General features: G+C 41.2%; 1 protein-coding gene and 1 pseudogene across 2 annotated transcripts in view; both read right to left on the bottom strand.

The window, feature by feature from the left end:
• Window positions 1–2,210: 2,210 nt before the first annotated feature.
• LOC308256556 (F-box only protein 31-like) lies at window positions 2,211–5,708 on the bottom strand (annotated as a pseudogene). Its single transcript has 2 exons — window positions 5,685–5,708; window positions 2,211–3,786 (listed from the first exon to the last, which is right to left on the bottom strand). The product of its transcript is annotated as an F-box only protein 31-like (transcript).
• A 3,352-nt stretch (window positions 5,709–9,060) lies between these two features.
• The window catches only part of RBL1 (RB transcriptional corepressor like 1), a gene marked incomplete at its 5' end in the record, with an annotated part of 76,384 nt that continues 60,969 nt past the window's right edge, over window positions 9,061–24,475 (bottom strand). Inside the window, 3 exons of the mRNA XM_080684193.1 lie at window positions 9,061–11,926; window positions 13,382–13,546; window positions 15,093–15,241. Of these exons, the coding sequence (XP_080540319.1) occupies window positions 11,756–11,926; window positions 13,382–13,546; window positions 15,093–15,241 (485 nt within the window). The 3' untranslated portion in view covers window positions 9,061–11,755. The remainder of the gene's footprint in view (window positions 11,927–13,381; window positions 13,547–15,092; window positions 15,242–24,475) is intronic.

Genomic DNA, 24,475 nt, shown 5'->3' with positions numbered 1-24,475 from the left:
ACGAGAGGTGGCTGCCAGCCCCGATGGCCCCTCAGGAGCAGGGGGAGGTGGAGAAGCCCTGAGGGGTGATTGGGGCCAGCAGCTGCTGCTTGCAGCCACTGACGGCGCCAAGCGATTGGGGCTGGTGCTGGGCATGGGCAGCGGTTGCAAGCGGTGGCTCCAGTGGTGGCAGCAGGTGCCAGTGCCGGGAAGGACGGTGGTGTACAGGAGCAAAGAATTTTCAGTAACCACCAGAGACTTGCCACAATGACAGCGACCGGTGCCCCCCCTTGGTCTGGTGCCCCAGTTCAACTGCTCCACCATCCCGCTGTGGCTGACGCCCACCATGGTGGTCCACGCACTCCCCTTGGTGGTCAGCGCTGGTCATAGCGACCAGTTGTTTGGCAGTTCGGTCTATTTGCATATTAGGGTTTTATGTATATAGACTAGAGGCCCGGTGCACAAAATTCGTGCACTGGGGGTGGGGAGGTCCCTCAGCTCAGTCTGCCCCCTCTCACATTCCAGGAGACCTCAGAGGATGTCCTACTGATGGTGGGGAGCAGGCCTAAACTGCAGTCTGGCCTCCCTCTACGGGCTGATCAGGGGAAGACGCCACCCCTATCACCCCGCTGCTGCTGCCGCTGCCGGTCGCCAAGGTGTTTTCATCAACATGGACTCCAGTCCCTTCACCACGAAAAAATGACAACTTTCTTTAGGCATTTTCAAGATGTCTGTTTCATAGCATATGACATTTCTTTCTTTCTTTTTTTTTTTTTTATCCTTACCTGAGGATATTTTTCCAATGATTTTTTAGAGAGCATGGATGAGAGAGGGAAAGACAGAGAAACATCAATGTGAGAGGGACACTTCGGTTGGTTGCCTCCTGCATGAGCCCTGACCTGGGCCCCGGCCAGGGAGGAGCCTGCAACCTAGGTACATGCCCTTGATCAGAATTGAACCCGGACCCTGCAGTCCACAGGCCGAGGCTCTATCCACTGAGCCAAACCGGCTAGGGCAGGATATGACATTTCTTAGCCCCTCCAGCAGCAGACCTTCGTTTTTTCCTCCAGGAGTGAGGTGGAAAAACCCTAGATCACTTTCTTGGATTCTTTTTTTTTTTTAAATATATTTTATTGATATTTTACAGAGAGGAAGGGAGAGGGATAGAGAGCTAGAAACATCGATGAGAGAGAAACATCGATCAGCTGCCTCCTGCACACTCCTACTGGGGATGTGCCCGCAACCAAGGTACATGCCCTTGACCGGAATCGAACCCGGGACCCTTCAGTCCGCAGGCCGATGCTCTATCCACTGAGCCAAACCGGTTTCGGCCTTTCTTGGATTCTTATTACCCAAGTTACCAAGAACACTGCGAATGGCATACGGGGAGCTTAGCCAATGAGCAGTCAGAAAAGGTGTTTCCTCTGCAGCTCACGCACAGAAATGGGCCTGCTGGGGCACTGTCTCCCAGTGGCAGTGGCCTAGGCACGGCCCCCTGCCTCTCCACTCCTGGGCCTGCTGGGGCCGGGCAGTGGCAGCAGCCTGGGAATGCCCCCCTGCCTCTCTGCTCCCGTTCCAGGGCCTGCTGGGGTGCTGTCTCCCTGCAGCGGCAGCCTGGGCACACCCCCTGCCTCTCCACTCCTGCTCCCAGGTTGGCAGGTGGCAGCGGCAGCCTGGGCATGCCCCCTGCCTCTCCACTCCTGCTCCCAGGTTGGCAGGTGGCGGCGGCAGCCTGGGCACGCCCCCTGCCTCTCCGCTCCCGCTCGTCTCACAGTGCAAGCAGTCCTCTCCCGCCCATCTGCGCACGCAACCTCCTCCTGAGCCGGTTGTGACCCATTAAGGCATCCTGGCCTAATTTACATATTACCTCTTTATATATATATATATATATAGATAGATAGATAGTTCACATATTATAAAATCCACCCTTATTAAAGTATACAATTCAGTGGTTTTTATTATATTCAGAGTTGTACAATCTAATTTTAAGACCTTTTCTTTTCTTTTTTTAAAGACATGCTCAGCTCAACTTTCCCATCAGCTATTGACAAATATTCAGGCATATGTTACAAACTTTAAAGAAAGTGTCTCGGTGACTGGACCCAGACACCTATAAGAAGGTGGATATTCTGGTCAGAAGGTCAAATCTCCAAAGTGAATGCTGCTGCTCTTCCTAGGTGGTCCAGAGCCCCTGCTCTCTGCTGCCTGCCCCTGGGCAAAGGAGGGGGCCGTCAGGAGGTCAGGGACTGAATGTTCTTGAACATCTCCTCAAAGTCCTGTGGGGATGGTGTGTCTACATTATGGAAGGTGGCCTGGACTCTGCTGTACATGTTGAAGGATTTCTGCTCCAGTCAGATGAACCTGAAGTGGTCCTCATCGAACAGAATGAAGACCCCAGGAAAGTGCTCAGGGTTGATAAAGCTATGGTGGGCAAGGAGGCCCATCCTATAGAAACACATCCTGCAGGTTCGGGGGTAATCTTCGTTACATGAGCTCATGCCCACAGGCAGAACAAACTGTACAGGCTGTTCCTCCAAAGCTGCAGGCCCGGACTCCCTGACCTCAGTGGGTGGCCTGACATTGGGCTGGGCAGGGCTCTGCCGGCCATGGCCCTTGCTGTCCCCAGTTCTGTCTTCTTGCTGCTGCTGCTACTCCAGGCTCACCTGCTCATGAACCTCCAGGACGCTGTAGGAGAGCTTGTTGAAGTTGTGGAGGTTCTGGACAGCAGGCAGCTGGATGTGGTGCATGAGGTTGATCTCTATCGTCTGCTGCCCGGCAGGGATGTTGGGGTCACCCGTGATCTTCGTGGCCCTGCCCTGCTTCCCATGGAAGCTGAGCATGACAATCCCTAGGCCGTTGGCATCGTAGTTGCCTTTGAAGAGGCCTGGCCTGATGAGGTCGTCTGGGTGGCTGGGCGGGAGGTAGATGCAGTGGTAGTTCAGGCAGTTGTCATACTGACTATAGATGAACTTTATCAGGATGAACTCCTTCCAGGGCTCCTGGAAAATGTCCTCCAGCGTCTGCCTCCATTCTTCTTTCAGCCACGTTTGGAATTCCTCTTGCCTCCTGCCAGACATCCTGTGGTGTTCCATCTGGTTGTACTTCAGCATCTGGATGGGGCTGCTTTGAGGCCTTCTGTGGCCGTACATGCACTCCACCGTGGCCAATTTCCTCTCTGTCATGTGAATTCTAAATGAGGGCTTAATTTGCATTGGGTCATCCACATGGGGATAATGGGGAGGCAGGTACCTCCAACCAATAATGCACAAGCCATCCACCATTACATTCAGCAGTCCTCCATAGGGCCCGATTATCTGGCTGCCACAATCCCAAAATATGTCTGTATGGGTGGAGCAGCTTTGCATAGACTTCCTGACAAGACACACCCATGATCTCCAGATTCTGCAAGTTTTCACAAACGCCATACTCCTCCCGGCAGCGCCACCCCCAGATGCTGTAGGTGTGCATGATGCGACGGAACTTGGTTGCAGGCCTGGGCCAGGCTGGGCAGGTCGGTGCCAGGGAGCGAGGCGAAGATCTCCACCAGCATCTCTGGAGGTAGGTTCTGCAGCAAGCAGCGCCGGTTTGGTGCAGGACTCACGATCCCACCACTCTCAGCTCTGAAGAGCGCCTCCACGTCCACCTTGACGTGCTCCTTTTCTGGGTCTGGGTCCGGGTCTGGCTCGCTGTTGGCTGACGCCTTCTCGGCTAGGCTCCAAAAGCTGGGCCCCATTGCTGCTGGCGACACCGGCATCCCCGTAAAGGACCCATGCTGCAGAGGCAAGCACACTCCTCCTGGCCTCTATTCTACTCTTCTGCCAGACTCTAGACCAGTACTTCCTGAACTTCCCTGATAAGAACAGCCTGGGGCCCTGGCTGGTGTGGCTCAATTAGTTGGAGCATCATCCTATACATCAAAAAGTGGTGGGTTTGATGACCAGTCAGGGTACATACCCAGGTTAGGGAATTGACCCCTGGTCCAGGTGCGTGAGGAGGACAGCCAATCCATGTTTCTTTCTCACTCTTTCCCTTCCCTCTCTAAAAATCAATTAAAAAATAATTTAAGAGAAACCAAGATGGCGGCATAGGTAAACACCTGAAATTGTTGCCTCATACAACCACTTCAAAACTACAACTAAAAGACAAAACGGACATCATCCAGAACCACAGGAAGGCTGGCTGAGTGGAAATTATACAACTAGAAGGAAAGAGAAAAGCACACTGAGACTCAGAGGAGCTGTGGAAGTAAAGTGCAGAGGGAAGCAGCCAAAATGTGGAGACAAAGAAACAGATCACAAATTAAAGAAATGGAGGAAAGCGAACTACTGGATATAGAGTTCAAGACCATGGTTATAAGGTTTTTCAAGAATTTTCTAGAAACTGCTGATAAATTTAGTAAGACACTCGAAGATATGAAAAAGGACCAACTAGAAATTAAGCATACACTGACTGAAATATAGAATAATATACAGAGATCCAACAGCAGACTAGAGGATCCCAAGAATAAAGTCAAAGATTTGAAATACAAAGAAGCAAAAAACACCCAACAGGAAAAGCAAAAAGAAGAAAGAATCCAAAAATATGAAGACAGTGTAAGGAGCCTCTGGGACAACTTCAAGCGTACCAACATCAGACTTATGGGGGTGCCAGAACAGAGAGAGCAAGATATTGAAAACCTATTTGAAGAAATAATGACAGAAAACTTCCCCCACCTGGTGAAAGAAATAGACTTACAAGTCCAGGAAGCGCACAGAACCCCAAACAAAAGGAATCCAAAGAGGACCACGTCAAGACACATCATAATTAAAATGCCAAGAGCAAAAGACAAAGAGAGAATATTAAAAGCAGCAAGAGAAAAACAGTTAATTACCTACAAGAGAGCACCCATACGATTGTCAGCTGATTTCTCAACAGAAACTATGCAGGCCAGACAGGAGTGGCAAGAAATATTCGAAGTGATGAATAGCAAGAACCTACAACCAAGATTACTCTACCTAGCAATGCTATCATTTAGAATTGAAGGTCAGATAAAGAGCTTCACAGATAAGGAAAAGCTAAAGGAGTTCATCACCGCCAAACCAGTATATGAAATGCTGAAGGGTATTCTTTAAGTAGAGGAAGAAGAAAAAGGTAAAAATTATGAACAAGAAATACATATCTATCAACAAGTGAATCTAAAAATCAAGTGAATAAAAAATCTGATGAACAGAATAATCTGGTGAATATAATAGAATCAGGGGCATAGAAAGGGAGTGGACTGACAATCCTCGGGAGGAAAGGGGTGTGGGGGGTGCGGGAAAAGACTGGACACAAATCATATACCTATGGATGAGGACAGTGGCGGGGGGGTGGTAAGGGCATGGGGTGGGGGTGGGAACCGGGTGTAGGGGAGCTATGGGGGGGGGGAAATAAGAACAACTGTAATAATCTGAACAATAAAGATTTATTGAAGTATTAAAAAATAATTTAAAAAAAAGAATAGCCTAGGATGCTTAACAAAACTGTTTGTATGCCATACTACTAACTCTCTTTGGTTAATAAGTCCTCAAAGATTAGTCTTATCATTGGGAATTTTGATGGAACCACCACTTAGATATAGTACCTGAAACCTTAGGAGTATTTTATTCTCTTAACATATTAAGGATCTGTCATTGATGCCAAATAATCTCCCTTGTATATCAGTTACCCCACCTGGAATCTATTACCATTAATCCTGTCTGGAAAGTCATCTTCCTTATTAAGCCATCTCTGACTGGGACGTCCTCCCCCCACCCCCCCCCCACCCCCAATACAGGCCAAGTTAGGTGACCCTCTATAGTTTCTCTTCTGTCCCCACTATCAGTATCTAACTTAAAGTGTACAGCTCTTCTTGCCTGGGTGTTTCTTTAATTCAGGGATTGGCAGAATTGACATCTTTGGCTGGATAATTCTTTGTTGTGGGCTTTACTGTGCATTGTACCATGTTTAGCACCACTCCTGGCTTCTACAACCTGGATACCAGTAGCACCACTCCTCACCCTCCCCCATCCAGGGATGGCATTCAAAATTGCAAAAATGTCTCTCCTCATTGCCAAATGTCCTATAAGGAGGCAAAATTATCCCAAGTTAAAATTCACTAACCTAATTAGTCTTTCATATAAGTCTATCCTCTAATTCATTCTTTGCACAGCTTCCACATTTCTAAACCTTGCTATTCAAAGTGTACTTCTCCCCAACTGCCCTCCCTCCCCTGAGGGCCCAATTGCCCCCAACTGCCCTCCCCTGCTGGCCTGGTCACTCCTAACTGCCCTCCCCTGCTGGCCTGATCGCTCCTAACTGCCCTCCCCTACTGGCCATCTTGTGACCACATGGGGGTGGCCATCTTGTGACCACGTGGGGGTGGCCATCTTGTGACCACGTGGGGGTGGCCATCTTGTGACCACGTGGGGGTGGCCATCTTGTGACCACGTGGGGGTGGCCATCTTGTGACCACATGGGGGTGGCCATCTTGTGTGAGGGTGTGATGGTCAATTTGCATATTACCTCTTTATTATAAAGGATTGGTCAATGGTGGGGCCTAAGAATCTGTATTGTTAATAGGTGTCTAGGGTAATCCTTATCCTTAGGCAAGTTACAAAACTGTTGCTCTGAAATAAACATCATATTTTGTCATTATCCACTTAAAGTTCAAACCTCTTTAGTGTCTCCCCATGGCCTATTGCAGTGGTTCTCAGCCTTAGGTGTTCACCTAGGGAGTATTTAAAAATCCTGATGCTAGGCAGTTCCCAAATAAATTAAATCAGAAATCTCTGGGGAAGGGACCCATCTATTGGTGTGTTTTTCAAAGCCCCCAAAACTTGCAGCCAATGTTGAGAAACAGTGGAAATTATTAAACCTGAGCTCCTTAACCTGGCTTAGAAAGCCAGACTATGAAAAGCCTTACCTACCTTTCCAGCCCTACTTTGCACATGCATACTACACTCCAGCCTCACTAAACTACCTGCAACTCCCAAAACCTATAGTACATTCATGCTTCTGGGTCTTTGTACAGGTTGTGCTCTCTGAATACTTCTACTGCCCTGGCAAACAGTTATGCATTCCTAAGAACTAAATTACCACTTAGCTTTCCCTTTAGGGACCTGACACACTTACCCAGGCTGAGTGAATCATTCCCTTCTTTGTGCTAATGCCATCCCTCTTCATAGAGCTTTATTACTATACTTATTATATTAATGGGCTATAAATATTGTATCTTGAGGACAGGAACTCTATGTGTGGTTCATGTTTATATCCCTAATACCTAGCAAAGGGCCAGGAATAGAGTATGCAGCCATTAATGTTTGTTGACTTAAAGAAACAAAATCAAAAGCAGCAGCAATATTACCTTTTTCTTTTTTAAAAAAACCACATCAAAATATTTTTTCCTTTATTTTTTCTCCACTTACCATTTATTACCCTCATACCCTCTTCTACCTCTGCCTACTCCCCTCCCCCATTAAAATCTTAATTAGAAAATAATTTTTAAGCTGTGAATCTCTCTTGGAGAAATATACCCAAAAGCACTCCTAAGAGAGAAATAAGCCTTTTCCTTAATCCACTATCAATTAATTTAGTCCACATGTTCATTCTAAGGCCTTTTAAAAATCAAGGTGAAATTCACCTAACATAAAATTAATCATTTTAAAGTACAATTCAGTGTCATTTAGTAAATTCACAATGTTACCCAACCAACACCTATATTAGCTCCAAAATATTTTCATTACCCAAAAGAAAACTCTGCACCTCTCAAGCAGTCTCACTCCCATTCTCTTCATGGCTCTTGGATACCACCAAGAACATTAATTTTTAGGTTACATTAAAATATTCAAAAGATATAAAGCAGACATTTAAAGAGATGTAGATTCTAAAATGGCTGCACAATTGCTTCTAGACACATAGAAAAGAGCACAAGTATAGTTTTTCAATAATTTCAAAAACTCCAATGTTTTATTAACAATTTTATGGACATGGATAACAAGTCTTGAAAACTGACTGATAAACATGTCCAGAGTTTCTTATATAGTCAATGTACAAATACTTATATTCTGCACATTAATAATGAAGATGAAAATGACACAATAGTTATAGCTACATTAAAATATATACAAGGATTCAACACACACTTGATGTTATTTGGCTTATAACATGTGTAGATACTACACACAAAAAAGGATGATGTAATTTTAAGAAAAGTAAAATGTGATCAAAATCACTTCTTTTTACAATTTAAAAATAAAATTCCTGACAATAATTACTAATTTATAGGCAAATATTAGACTAATTCAAATTAGCCAGGGTTAGACATAGGTTAAATTAAACACTTTGCATTTTTTAAAAATATATTTTTATTGATCTCAGGAAGAAGGGGAGGGAGAGAGATAGAAACATCAATGATGAGAGAGAATCATTGATTGGCTGCCTCCTGCAGGCTCCCTACTAGGAATCGAGCCTGCACCCTGGGCATGTGCCCTTGACCGAAATCGAACCTAGGACCCTTCAGTCTGCAGGCCGACGCTCTATCCACTGAGCCAAATCGGCTAGGGCACACTTTACATTTTTAAAAATAAAATGTTCAGTCCAAAAAAATACAATTGATAACATTTTCTTAAAAAGTAATTAAGAATGGCTTAACCATATTCTTCCAGATTTTGAAAACACACTAGAAAAAGTGAATATTGAACAGTTGATTCTTTGGAAAGCTGCACTACTCCTACTAGTACTAGAAAACATCCTTATGGGGCCCCAGTGATCAGATCCTAATAGGAAACTCACAATGAAAAAATAATACTGAAAACAAAGAGGAGAAAGTAATAAACAGTTGTTTTACTGATGTAACTTACTAGGTGTACCGGTTAATAATGGCGGATATTGTAATCAAAGAAAACATGATAACTTCAAGAGAAACATCAAAAGTGCTTTATTCAAAGTAATGTCCATCGCTAGCTACACATTTCCCCCATCTTTCAGGTAATTTGTGGATACTGTCCCAATAGAACTTTTCTTGTTTTGAGGCAAACCATTCAAAGACCCAATTTTCCACTTCTTCGTACGTTTTTTTTTTTTAATATATTTTATTGATATTTTACAGAGAGGAAGGGAGAGGGATAGAGAGCTAGAAACATCGATGAGAGAGAAACATCGATCAGCTGCCTCCTGCACACCTCCCACTGGGGATGTGCCCGCAACCAATGTACGTGCCCTTGACCGGAATTGAACCCGGGACCCTTCAGTCCGCAGGCCGACGCTCTATCCACTGAGCCAAACCGGTTTTGGCCTTCGTACGTTTTGAAGTGCTGCTCAGAAAGTGCGTGTGCCATTGATCAAAACAACTGGTAATCTGAAGGAGCAAGGTCTGGTGAATATAGCGAGGGGGTTAATACTTTCCAAGCCAAGATCTTTTAATGTGTTTTTAACTGGTTTTGAAGTGTGTGATGGTGCGTTATCATGAAGCAAAATTACTTTGCCATGTCTTCTGGCACATTCTGGTTGTTTCATGATCAAAACATGGTTCAAACTGATTATTTGTTGTTGGTAGCGATCAGTACTAACGGTTTCACCTGGTTTTAGAAGCTCATAAAACGCTATACCTTCCTGATCCCACCAAACGCAGAGCACTGTCTTCTTTCTGAAGCGATTTGGCCTTGCAGTCAATCTTGATGGTTGACCTGGATCAACCCATAATTTTGTGCATTTGGGATTCTCAAAATAAATCAATTTTTCATCTCCAGTCACAATTCGATGCAAAAAAGACTTTCTTTCGTGCCATTGAAGCAACATTTTACTGATGACATTTTACTGATGACTTTTTGGTTTTCCATTTGTCTTTCATTCAGTTGATGTGGCATGCATTTTCCTTCCTTTAAAATCTTTCCCATTGCTTGTAAACGATCGGAAATTGTTTGCTGAGCAACATTTAATCTTTCTGCAAGTTGTTTTTGAGTTTGACATGCACCTTCATCCAATAATGCTTGTAACTGTTGGTCTTCAAACTTTTTTAGTTGACCTGGACATTCTTTGTCCTTCACATCAAAATCATCACTTTTAAAGAGTTTAAACCAGCGTTCACAAGTATCCTGGATGGAGCATGTTCACCATAAGCTTCTCGAAGTATACGATAATGTTTTCTTCATAATAATGTATTAAAACTTCCCGCAAATGCTCTTTTTTTCTGCACGAAATTCAACATTTTTAAGCGTAAAAATATCTATGATGTTAACACCTTCAGCAAATTTGACATATGAAGTTTTGAAGCTTGCTGTCAATACAACAAAATAGCATACATACCAAATCGCATATATATATCAACATATGTGTAACTCCATCTATTGAAAAAAATCCGCATTATTAACTGGTACACCTAGTATAAGGTATGAAAGGATATTAAAATGGTTTAGAAAAAGGTTCAACTAGCCAGGCTGGTGTGGCTCAGTTGGTTGGTAGCTTCGATTTCCAATTAGGGCACATGCCTGGGTTGAGGGCTTAATCCCAGGTAGGAGACATGCAGGAGGCAGTCCATGAATGTTTCACTCACATCATTGTTTCTCTCTTGCTCTCTGTCTCTCTTCCTCCCCCGCCCCCCTCTAAAATAAAAATAAAAAAAAATTAAAAAAAAAGATTTAACTATTGGGGAATCAATTAGACATTGAGAATGACTCATCTTATGATGACCTCAAAAATAGTATTTCACACATTATCAGGGTGCTAACACTCTAAACAGGAAATTTAGTTTCTAAAAACTCTTGTCTGCATTTTATTTTACTGGTTTGAGAAGCAGCTTTCTGTTTTGAGAATTACATGATATAATATAATCCTATATAGTTAAGTTATTGATTCAGAAGCAAAATAATAGTAGTTTAAAAAAAGGAGCAAGACCCTTTTCATTAGGTTGTGACACCAGGCTAAGAGGGCTTAGGGTTGGAAAGCAAGAAGTGTGGGTAATGCATGGGCTCAGGTTAAATCTGTTTATGCTCAAGGAGAGGAAGGGATCTAGAGAACCAAGAATAGTAGTGGCACTTGGATGTGGAGTTACCACAGTGCGTCAGAAACAGGCTGGTGCAACATCCTCTGGCCCAACTGCAATGGGAACCAACCCCTACTCAATATGAAACTGAGAACACAAATATTTCAAAGCATTTTTACCAAAAATAGACTATTGACCCTCATATTACAAAGCACAGGAGGAGACATTTGATTATTTTAAAAAGCTAAAAAATTTGATTTCTCCTTACTTCATCTTAAAAACGAACCCAAAGAACAAACATTAAAAAAATTCTAGGACTATTAATATGTGTAAAGGCACTTAAAACATTCCTTTCTTTCCTTTTTGTTGTTGATCCTCACCCGAGGATATTTTTCCATTGATTTTTAGAAGGAGTGGGAGGGAGGGGGAGAGTCAGAGAGAGAAATATGGATATGAAAGAGACACATCAGTTGGGGATCGAGCTTGTAAACGAGGCATGTGCCCTTGACTGGAATCGAACCCATGACCCTTCAGTCCCTAGGCCAACGCTCTATCCACTGAGCCAAATCAGCTAGGGCAAAAACATTCCTTTCTAATCTAACTCAAAATACATCTCTGTCAACTACATTTTGCATGAATGTAAAAAAAAAAAAAAAAAAAAAGCATATAATTTTCGTGTAATATTTCTTATAATTCAGTGATATTTACCATATACAAGGTTGAAAGTTCTGAAGGATAGAGCCCCAACTTTATGTAAAACAACCTGAAAGTGCTTTTATCACAAAAACAGGAAAGGCACTAATGGTTTGCTCTTTCACTGACAACATCCTGTAGTCTTTTAAGTAAAATATCATCATTTTCTTGACAGAGGCGTTTGGCAGGTGATTCTGCATCACCATCAATGGCTATTGCTCGCTTCTTGGTTCTCTGTTCACCTTCCCTTATCATGTTGTTGATATCTTTCAAACTCTGCAAAAATAGAGGACATACATGAGCAAAGGGGAAAGAAGGGAAATAGCACCAAAGAACTAAGCTAACTGCTTTTTCCTGCACTCAATCCTGCTGGGGTACAGATTATTTTTTTTAAAATCAAGGCTAACTGAATAAGGGTAATTAGAACTAATCTTTTCAGGAGTTTTTTAAAAAAAACACACGAATTTACCTTATAGCAGTAGTTCCCAGTGTGAACATAGAACACATGCAGCAGAAGCATCTAGCAATGTATTAGAAATGCAAATTCTCATGCTTCATCCTACACCTACTGACTCAAATGTTGGGGGTGGGGCCTAGCAATCTGTTTCACCTCTCCAGTTGATTCTGATGCTCCCTATAGTTTGAGGTCTCCTCTTAGAAATTTTAATGTACCTACTAATCATCTGGGGATCTTGTTAAAAATACAGACTCAGATTCAGTAGGGCTAGTGTGAGGCCTGAGTCTGCATTTCTAAAATGCTCCCAAAGTGATGCTGATGTTGTTGGTCTGTAATTCATACTCTCAGTAGCAAGGCCTTACAGAAGTGTTTCCTAAAAACTGCGCATCACAATTGTGTAAGCTAACTGCCAGAGTTTTGTGACTCAGTAGGTCTATGGGACAGGTATCTTGTCTTCAACAAGCTCCCCAGGTGATCCTGACCCATGTTTTGAAATCATTGCCTTAGAAATAAATTGGTGCCATCTTTGATTTCATGCATCTTCTAAACATCCTTATAGGAAATTGACTTCTATGAAGAAGAAATGCAAATCTGTGAGGTGCTCTATCTCAGTGTTTTGTTTGCTAAGTATAGTAAAAACTCAACAGATGTTTGTGGAACTGAATGAGAAAGTCATGAGTTAAGGAGCTGCCCTTGTATTTGGATTGAGTTACAATCTGTCCAAGTACAATTTTTTCCAGTGGGCAGTGATTCTGGCTTCTGGAGACATACTGAACATATCTCCTTGATAGCCCTTCAAATATAAAAAAACAGCAATCATGTCCCAGTCACATCTTCATCCTGGTACAGGATAAAGATAGATAACAGAGCTGTTGGTGTAAATAAGAGGAGGCCTCTTTTTAGACTCTTTACTACCCTTGTTATCATCCACCAAATGAGCTTTCACTTTCAAGGCCTTTCTTTAAACTTAATGTTCCCTATATCTGACTACTAACAGGTGTTGCATTACTTCTCAAGATTAAGCTTGAGCAGGAAGACACACTAGACTCTTGCACTGAACTCCTCCAATACCATGTCAATAGCAATGGATTAAACTACCTCAACTGAATACAATGCTCTTGATCACAGGAAATTTGCCATAGTAACAGTTCATATTTATTAGTAATAACTATTCAAAACAGAGAGAGATTAAAAATTACTAACTGGTAATGTGAAATCCAATTTTTAACAAATGTACATAAGTTGTTTTAGAGTAAAGTTTGTGTGTACCTTACCTTAGAAGGGCTGCCGTTGAACTTATACAGCAGAGCAGTCCTTGGCGTAAGGCCTGACCCATTCTTGTGTGGGGAAACATAAACAGAGTGCTGTTGTGAAATTCGGCGTGGTGAGCCAGGCTGTTGCTTAATATGTGGAAAAGGAGAGAGTGGTGGAGCTTCCATCTGAAATAACCCAAAAGTAAGTTGTTTTAAGATAAAAGTTTTCTTTCTTTTTGGAATTCCACCAAATTTTTATTCTTATTGGCATCTCCTAGGTGGGAGTCAGCTATATTGTAAGAACTTATTTATGGCTGAAAAAAAAGCAAAGAAATGAATGGTCCATTACCCCTTATTTTTCAACAATTACTAAGAGAGAAACTAAAATTTATTTTCCCGGATCTTTCAGGAAACTCTGAAGAATTCTGGATAAGACACCCACATCCATTCTCAGAAAGTAGGGGCAAAAAAATAATCAATGTCCTAATAGTCCTAATACTTATAACAAAAAATCTCTCTCAACACACATATACCCACAGCCAAAGCAATAGCAGAGAGCATAAAAGAGAGGCGGAGAATTCTATGAGCCAGTAGGCTCAGTTCAACATAGAACAAATCTGTTAATGAAATGTTAAAACTTTATAATAAAACACAAAAGATTTAGAAATAGAAAAAAAAAGAAATAGTTTGGTGAGCAGAGTCTGTACTTTTCTTTAATATTTGTTACAATGTTTCCTTCTCAAGAATAAAGATGGCTCCTTAGTTATTACTCATTTTCATCTTGAAGCTAATAAAATTAGTTGCAATTGGCTGACGATAGAGATATTCAAAAGCATAGCATATGACAGGAGCTAGAACTGATGGAGTAGGATGAGTAGTCATAGCCTCTGAGGACAGATAGTCAGAGAGCATATTCCTTGGAAGGAACAAGAACAAAAATGGAAAGAGACACACAGATAAACGTACGTGGCTACTGGCTGGGTATAGCTTCTACCATGTCCCTCTTTCTTAAAACTAAAGTCTGATCTATTGGGAATCAACTTGGTTTTTATACTGGTAATACTACTTTCACAAACTGATTGGACTGTTAAAGCTAGGATTTGCATAAAAATTTCTTAGCACTGCCTCTATTTATAATTCAGGCCTATCTATATCCTTTTCTCTTTATTTTGCAAAACACATTTATTTCATAAATATAATAACAGAAATAAAAAACAAGAGAACAATTACAAGATTAAAATTTTTTTTCAATTTTGCCCTAGCCAGTTTGGCTCAGTTGATAGAGTGTTGGCCTGAGGACTGCAGAGTCCTGTGTTCGATTCTGGTCAAGGGCACATGCCCGGGTTGGGGGTTCGATCCCCAGTAGGGGGCGTGCAGGAGGCAGCTGATCAATGATTCTCATCACTGATATTTCTCTTTCTCTCTCTCCCACTCCCTTCCTCTCTGAAATCAATAAAAACATATTAAAAAATTTTTTTTCTGTTCCCATCTAGTCCTTGCCCATATGTATACATAATTTCTAGCAACATAATGATAGTATGGATTAAATTTCCATGATTTCCTCTGGTCTCTGCTGTATCATAGCCTTAATCACTTTGTGATTACTAGTATATTTTGTCCTATATAATACATCAGTGAGGCTTTAACACTGAAACACTTATCTAGCAAAATAAACTCATAAAAATCTAACTACGACTATGATATTAATAAAGCAATAAAATATAAAACGTACCATATGGTCCTGATTTGACAAGTCGTATTTCAATGCAAATGACTTCACTCTTCCTACATATACTGTATTGTAAAATTTGATAAGATCGCCCCTTTCCTCTCTCACTGATGCACTGGAACAATCAGGTGTTTTTGTAACATCTTCCAACTCTGTTAAAAGAATTCAGTGTTGTAATAGATATACTACTTTAATATATAAGTCAATTATTTAAATTATAACTCTCTCTACAATATAAAAAAATCAGATAAACAAATCTTTATGTAAAGCAATCAATGTTTTCAGAAAAGGTTCAGAAATCTACAAATATTATGCATAAATTAAATTGAAATCTTGAGAAATACAAACATGTAAACTTAAGGCAGTATACTCTTTTTTCCGATACACTTTTTTTTCTATACCTTAAAATTAAAAAAATAAAAATTATTGATTTGAGCCCAGCTGGTGTGACTTAGTGGTTGAGTGTGACCCATGAACCAGGGGGTCACGGTTCAATTCCTGGTCAGGGCACATGCCTGGGTTGCAGGATTGATTCCTAGTGTGGAGCGTACAGGAGGCAACCGATCAATGATTCTCTCTCACCATTGATGTTTCCATTCCTCTCTCCCTCTCCCTTCTTCTCTCTGAAATCAATAAAACACATTAAAAAATTTATTGATTTAAGAGAGAGAAACACCAGTTTGTTGTTCCACTTATTTATGCATTCACTGGTTTATTCTTGTATGTGCCCTGACCAGGGATAGAACCTATACCTTGATGCATTACGATGATGCTCTAACCAACTGTCTGAGCTCACTGTCACTGGTGGCCCTTAGAGGAGCACTAGCCATGGGTTGGGGTTTAGCTAAAGGGCCTGCATATATTCATATTGCAGAAAGGTGGAAAGATTCTAAAAGGTAAGGCATATCCTCATAAATTAAGAAGCATGATAAATTGCTTGTGTTTATTTTTGTGCAAATACATGGCAGGTGACAGGTGTTCAAAGAGCCAACTTTCCCATGTACAACAGCAACTTTAGTGCTCAGTTTATAGCTAGTATCCTTAGTTGTAAAATGACAGCTTGCCCCAAGGTACTTTTCTATTTATTGGTGTAACTCTGAGATAGCTTGTGACAACAGGCAAAACTTTGCTCTATTTTTGGGGAAGAGTATTACAAACCATTGTTTACTTGTACATACACAAGTCATTTGCTTATAGGATTTAAGAAAACCACTGGCAATTAAAAATAATGCAGCATATAGAAAAACGTTCTCATTCTTAGTATACCGGCCTGCAAACACTGAGAACATGGATAGACGCATGCTTCCACCTTAGGAAAACCAGTAAACTCAAATATGGTCCATAGGCCAAGCAGCCCAGGGATATAGGCATCTGAGTCCCTATTTGGATGTCTTTTTCACTCTTGCTATTTTTTTTTCTTTTTTGCACTCTTGCTAATTTTGAAATATCTTAATAGGGGGTAAAAAACTATGTGGTCAAATAAGTTGAGGAAATGCTGCATATTATATCCTCCTCTTGGAAATTCAGAATACATGTTAGTATATTAAAGGCTTTGAGAAGTTTTTCAGTTGGGAAAAAACACACATGTTCACTTTAATTCCATACTTATCAATTTTTTTTTATGCACAGTCCCTCTTCCCCATAATACTTATTACCATCCTGGGGAACAGTGTTCCAAGGTATATTGGGTAATAGCTATTGCAGGTTACGGTATTCTCATGGATCAATTAAAACTATTTAATGTTCTTAAATTAGAAATTTCTGGAGGCAGAGACTATATAGTCATCATATTTCTGTCATCCCAATTCCAGTTGTTAATATTTACATAAGATAAGGGGCTATACTAAGTTTGAAGGGACCAAACATTTAAAAGTCTGGCACCTTTATCAGCAGATGAGTGGATTAAAAAACTGTGGTACATCTACACAATGGAATACTATGCTGCTGTAAAAAGGAACTCACTCCTACCATTTGCAATAGCATGGATGGACCTGGAGAGCATTATGCTAAGTGAAATAAGTCAGTCAGAGAAAGATAAATATCACATGATCTCACTCATTTGTGGAATATAATGAACAACATAAACTGATGCACAAAAACATATCCAGAGACAGAGAAGCATTGATCAGACCATCAAACCTCAGAGGGAAGGTAGGGGAGGGTGGGAGTAAGGGGGAGAGATCAACCAAAGGATTTGTATGCATGCATAAAAGCATAACCAATGGACACAGACACCAGAGGGGTGAGGGCATGAGCAGGGGTGTGGGGGCAAGGGGGGGATAAGGACATATATGTAATACCTTGATCAATAAAGAAAATAAAAAAAAAGTCTGGCACCTTGAATTCTAACTAAACATGATTTTACTTAGCTTTTTTTTTCATTAAAAAAAAAAAAGAAAACAAAATGTCAGTTATCCTTTATGCAGAACAAAGACTCTGCCTTATAGCCTCTTTAAGGACACTAGCACTCTGAAATTAAAGCCTTAGTGGGCCTGGTGACTATCTTACCACATATACATTAGGATTGGGAGAGAGAATGAGATCAAAGGTTTGCCTGACTGGTGCTATTACTGTTACAAATCTGTTTCCCCTCAGAGGGTAGGAGGGAACTTCTGCCTAATATAATTAGAGACATATGGTAATATGTTTGTGAAATGAACCAATGAACATTTAAATAAAGAACAAAAATTTTCAATTACAGTTGAAAATTTAGTTTCAAGTGTATAGCATAGTGATTAGACATTTATATAACTTATGAAATTACTCCCCCCAATAATTTTAGTACCCACCTTACACCATACATAGTTATTACAATACTAGAAGCCCAGTGCACGAAATTCGTGCATGGGTAGGGTCCCTAGGCCTGGCCAGCAATCAGGGCTGATCAGGTTCTCCAACTCCCTGCCTCCTCCTTCCCTCACCGCCTGCACACCACCACCGTGCAGTTCCCTGCCTCCTCGTCTCCCCTTTCCCTCACTCCCTCAGCACCCCACCGCCACCGTTGGTTGCCCGCCATGTTCCGCGCTGCCCCCTCGCACGTTATAGTGAGCAATCAAACTCCCGGTCGAACTCCTGAGGGGACAATTTGCATATTAGCCTTTTATTATATAGGATTATTTATTGTATTCCCTAGGCTGTATTTTACATCCCCATGTGGTGGTCTTTTAAAAATTGGAAGATACTTCTTTTTCTGTATAAAACCTACCTTTCCTATAAGATTGCCTTAAATCAGGTGACCTTGTGGGTCACACAGAGGTTGGAGAAATAGAATGAAGGCAGGCAGTTCCTCCACTCTGGGAAAGAACTGTGTCTCAGGAATGAATTTCTATGCAATAAAATTAGTAAGTGAGATTCTAGAATCATGGCATTTTCTCTCATTTCATTCTTTGGGGTTGTCATCTTCAGATACATTTCTCTAGTAGAGGCTGATGAAATGAGCAGCAGATACTCTAGAAATGGGTAGTACTATGCTATTGCTAAATCTGTTTCCTGTATTCCTATATTTGATGAATAGACAGTTGTGCAAATTTGTCCCATTGTCTCCATCACCAAGGAAAAGATCATCACAATGTAGAATCAACTACTGCAGAACATACAAGGACTGCAGATCACATCAGCATCTTTTCAAGTATCAAGAAAGGGAGTCATGCCGAAACCGGTTTGGCTCAGTGGATAGAGCGTCGGCCTGCGGACTGAAGGGTCCCGGGTTCGATTCCGGTCAAGGGCATGTACCTTGGTTGCGGGCACATCCCCAGTGGGAGGTGTGCAGGAGGCAGCTGATCGATGTTTCTCTCTCATCGATGTTTCTAGCTCTCTATCCCTCTCCCTTCCTCTCTGTAAAATATCAATAAAATATATTAAAAAAAAAAAGAAAAAAAAGAAAGGGAGTCATTCTACTACATGAAAAGTTTTCTACAAATAATGTCGTGGTCACTTTCTGTGGTCATGTGGTCCCAGTGGTTAGTGGATGAGAAGCATCAGAGTGTCTGAGAGGGTAATCTTCAATTGAGTAAACATATGACTTTAATTAAATCTTGGATTTAATCTCTCGTTTCTAAGCCCTGTGCCAACTCAGTATCAATAGATTATCTGTCAATATTTAGTAACCTTAGAAATTCAGACACACCACTGACTCTTGATTTCTGTCAAGTCATATCTTAGTTTGTGTTTGATAACGCCTTCAGATAGAAAGCGATTCTCTGGACCCAGGCCAGGTAGCTTAGTTGGTAAGAGCATTGTCCCAAAATGCCAAGGTTGCAGTTCCGGGCACATACAAAAAGAACAGAATAGAAACCATAGAATAAATAAATAAGTGGGCAAATCGATGTTTTTCTCTCTCTAAAATTAATTAAAAAAAAAAAAAGCAATTCTTTAAACATCTGTTTCAGAAGGAAATGCTTTTCGGCTCTTCTGTGAAGGAGGTAAAACTGAGAATTATAGCTAAAGCTAAAGTACTATTGGTACTAACTAAATAATCCCTAATAAAGCAAAGGTTTATCCCAGGAGGCTCTGAACATATCAGAACTTATGGAATTACTGATGCAAACCAGATACTGGAAGAGTGGTCTCAGTTTTTCCTTTTTCACAGTGCTCAGTCTGTGATATTTTGCTCTTACTATTCTTTATGCCTTGTCTCTGACTTCTCAGATTTCCAAGGGCTCCAAGTCTTGCCTCATTCCTTTCCGTCAGGAACTCCTCCCTAGTACCACTAATTGTGTGAAATGTGAGACTGCAAATATTTAGGCTCCAGACCTTTTCCTGTCACATGAGAGCAGTGACTTCCTAAGGATTTCTTCACTGTTCCAACTGCCAAAGGACTCTAAATTAGAATATTGCCAGACTATGCTGGTTAGGATTTTAGTCACATTGAATTTTTTTCTTCTTGGATTTATAGTATCTCTGGGCAGGAAGAGACCTGATTAGGCTAAATTCACTATCTACAGCCAACAGTTGAGAAATGAGAAGGATATGTTTCTTAAGTTAATTTCCCTATCCCATCATAGAAAATATAGTCTTAAAGAAAGCCAACTTCAAGATACATGATTTTCCTTGCCCAATAAACTATGATTTCATAATTTACCCTACTGCTCCCATGAATAAGAGGAATGTCTTTTTTGGATTATCATATAACATTGTCAAACAATTAAAATGTGAAATGAGACAAGCACTTAGGAGACTGAAGATAATAGCTGCAGAGTTCCAGAAAGACATGCTGAATTTTTTAGCGTGGATCTTTGCCTTTAGAAATTTTCGAAGACCTAAACTGAAATGGGAAGGGGGGCCCTGGCCAGTTTGTGTTATTTAGATTAAACTTAGTTGGTTAGCATGTCATTCTGATATACCAAGGTTGAGGGTTTGATCCCCGGTCAGGGCACATACAAGAATCAACCAAAGAATGTATAAATAAGTGGAACAACAAATAGATGTTTCTCTCTCCCTTTCTTTCTCTAAAACTAAATAAATTAATCAATTTTTAAAGAAAGAAAGGCTCGGGAGAAACCAAGATGGAGGCATAGGTAAGCACCTAAACTACTGCCTCGCACAACAATTTCAAAACTACAACTAAAAGACAGAACGGACACCATCCAGAACCACAGGAAAGGTGGCTGAGTGAATATTCTACAACTAGAAGGAAAGAGAAAAGCTCACAGAGAATTGGAGGTACAGCAAAGGGTCTTTGTGCGCGCAGAGAGGAAGGGTGGCTGAGAGCCTGGCTGACTTTCTCTGGCAGAAGGGGGAAGGAAGCCCCCGACCGCACTGAACCCCAGTTCTGACTGCACTGAACCCCAGTTCCCGGCGAGCCCCTGGGGACCCACGCTCTTATGGGGGGAGTCTGGACTCTCGGGCGGAGACTCGGGAGCTAGGGAAGGCAGAAGTCTGAAGGCGCGCGCGTGCCAGTGCGCACAAAGGCTGTGGAGGTTGCCACAGGCTTTCCCTAGTGGAAGGGAGTCAGAGGCTCCTGACGGCACTGAGCCCCAGTTCTGACTGCACTGGACCCCAGTTCCAGGCGAGCCCCTGGGGACCCATGTTCTTGTGGGGGGAATCTGGACTCTCGGGCGGAGACTCGGGAGCTGGGGAAGGCAGAGGTCTGAAGGCGCGCACGTGCGCGCAAGGGCAAGGCTGACTGGAAGCCAAGACTGAGACTCCACCCCATCCAAGCTGAGCACAGAGGCTATTGCAATTTGGCAAGTCTAATCCTATAAGGCTGTCTCCAGCACCGAACTTCTCCCAGCATAGACACAGCTGATCCTTACAGCCAACTGGCCTGGAGGTCAATTCTTCCCAGTGATACCAACAACAATCAAGACTTAATTACAACAAGGCTGTACACACAGTCCACAAAGGGGTGCACCAAGAGTGTCCACCTCAGGTTAACTGGGGAGGCAGACCCACTGGGCCATATTGGAAACCTAGCACACAAATCTACCTTACCAACTCAGGGAAGCAGTGAAAATGCGGCGTCAAAGAATCAGATCACAAACGAAAGAAATGGAGGAAAACAAACAACTGGATATAGAATTCAAAACCACGGTTATAAGGCTTTTCAAGAATATCCTAGAAAAGGCCGATAAATATAACAAGACCCTCGAAGATATGAAAAAGGACCAACTAGAAATTAAACATACACTGACTGAAATAGAAAATATTATACAGAGACCCAAAAACAGACTAGAGGAACACAAAAATCAAGTCAAAGAATTGAAATACAAAGAAGCAAAAAACACTCAACCGAAAAAGCAAAAAGCAAAAAGCAAAAAAAAAAAAAATCCAAAAAGTTGAAGACAGTGTAAGAAGACTCTGGGTCAACTTCAAGCGTACCAACATCAGAATTATGGGGGTGCCAGAACAGAGAGAGCAAGATATTGAAAACCTATTTGAAGAAATAATGACAGAAAACTTCCCCCACCTGGTGAAAGAAATAGACTTACAAGTCCAGGAAGCGCACAGAACCCCAAACAAAAGGAATCCAAAGAGGACCACGTCAAGACACATCATAATTAAAATGCCAAGAGCAAAAGACAAAGAGAGAATATTAAAAGCAGCAAGAGAAAAACAGTTAGTTACCTGCAAGAGAGCACCCATACGATTGTCAGCTGATTTCTCAACAGAAACTATGCAGGCCAGATGGGAGTGGCAAGAAATTTTCAATGTGATGAATAGCAAGAACCTACAACCAAGATTACTCTACCCAGCAAAGCTATCATTCAGAATTGAAGGGCAGATAAAGAGCTTCACAGATAAGGAAAAGCTAAAGGAGTTCATCACCACCAAACCAGTATTATATAAAATGCTGAAAGGTATTCTTAAAGAAGAGGAAGAAGAAAAAAGTAAAGATAAAAATTATGAACAACAAATACATATCTATCAACAAGTGAACCTAAAAATCAAGTGAATTAAAAACCTGAGGAACAGAATAATCTGGTGAATATAATAGAATCAGGGGCATAGAAAGGGAGTGGACTGATAATTCTCAGGGGGAAAGGGGTATGGGGGGGTTCATGAAGAGACTGGACAAAAATCATACACCTATGGATGAGGACAGTGGGGGAGAGGTAAGGGCAGAAGGTGGGGTGGGAACTGGGTGGAGGGGAGCTATGGGGGGAAAAAGGAGAAACAATTGTAATAATCTGAATAAAGATTTATTAAAATAAACAAAACAAAACAAAACAAAAAAAAAAAGAAAGAAAGGCTCAGGAATAACATATTTATGTAAAAAGTAGGTATCCTGCCCAGCCAGTGTGGTTCACTGGTTAAGCACTGACCCATGAACCAAAAGGTAACTGGTCCAGTCCAAGGCACCTGCCCAGATTTGTGGGCTCGATCCCCAGTAGGGGGCATGCAGGAGACAGCCAATCCCATCAACGTTTCTTTCTTTCTATCCCTTTCCCTTCCTCTCTCTCTAAAATTAAAAAAAAGAAAAAGTACCCTTAAATAGGATTAGATTCTAGGTCATTATTATTAAAGGATTTTTAAATAAGATCTTAAAAGTTCATATCCTAGTAGATAACATACTGATTATAAATATTTATGTAATTTTTTAAAAAAAGTTTTTGACCCAGACAATTACTCTTAAGAATTTATCGTAGGCATGTGTACCAAGATCAAACTACAGTGATTTCCTCACAAAGCTGTATAAAATTGGAAACAGTCTAAATGCCCCACATTGTACAAGTAAATAAATCATAGTACATATAATACACATGCACTCATACAGGGTGGGGCAAAAATAGGTTTACAGATGTTTGTATAGAAAATAATATAATAATTAATAAATAATAAAAGAATAAACTATGTTTTTTATACTCAAAACTGTAAACCTACTTTTGTCCCACCTGGAATATACACATTAAAAAAATGGAAAAAGGAGACAAGGAAAAGGAGATGGGAAGAGGAGGCATTTTCATAATTTATCAACATATGAATACAGAATATCTGATTTTCCTTTCTTTGAAAAAAATTACTAGTGACTCAATTCTTAGCATGCTGGTAGCAACAAGGTAGCAGCCTTGCCAGTGGTGGCAAAATATCTGTATACTTTTTAATAAAGAGGATATTTCCTTAATTGTCTCCTCAGGCAGATCACTGACAGCTATCTTACTTTCTCTGTTATTCCGATTTACAGCAGTCCCTCCTTATCCACAGGGGAATGTTCCAAGACCCCTGTGGATGCCTGACACAGTGGAGGGTACCAAACCCTACATATACTCTTTTGATCTATACATACTACCTTATAAATAAGGGACAGTAAAATATGAACAATAACTAATAATAAAATAAAAAAATTATACCTATCTACTATAATAAAAATGTGAATGTAGTCTCTCTCTCACTTTTTAAATTTCACTGGATTTAAACATCATCAGAGATTTAAATCTCATATCTGAAATTTTCCATTGTCTGATGATAACTGAAATCAAGAAAAGTAAAACCATGGATAAGGGAGGACTGGTTTATTTTAAAAATTTAAGTGCCTTTGCCCTAGCTCCGTGGTCAGCAAACTGCAGCTTGTGAGCCACATGCGGCTCTTTGGCCCCTTGAGTGTGGCTCTTCCACAAAATACCACGGCCTTGGGCGAGTCTATTTTGAAGAAGTGGCATTAGAAGAAGTTTAAGTTTAAAAAATTTGGCTCTCAAAAGAAATTTCAATCGTTGTACTGTTGATATTTGGCTCTGTTGACTAATGAGTTTGTCGACCACTGCGCTGGTTTGGTTCAGTGGATAGAGTGTTGGCCTGCAGACTGAAGGGGCCTGGGTTTGATTCTGGTCAAGGGCACATGCCTGGGTTTCAGGCTTGATCCCCAGTAGGGGGCGTGCAGGAGGCAGTCAATTGATGATTCTCTCTCATCATTGATGTTTCCATCTCTCTCCCTCCCTTTCCGAAATCAA

Source organism: Plecotus auritus, assembly GCF_963455305.1.
Source record: "Plecotus auritus genome assembly, chromosome: 8".
In the NCBI taxonomy this organism is placed as follows: Eukaryota; Metazoa; Chordata; class Mammalia; order Chiroptera; family Vespertilionidae; genus Plecotus; species Plecotus auritus.
Note: the sequence above shows the minus strand (reverse complement) of the source record. Positions and strands in the feature narration are given on the sequence as shown.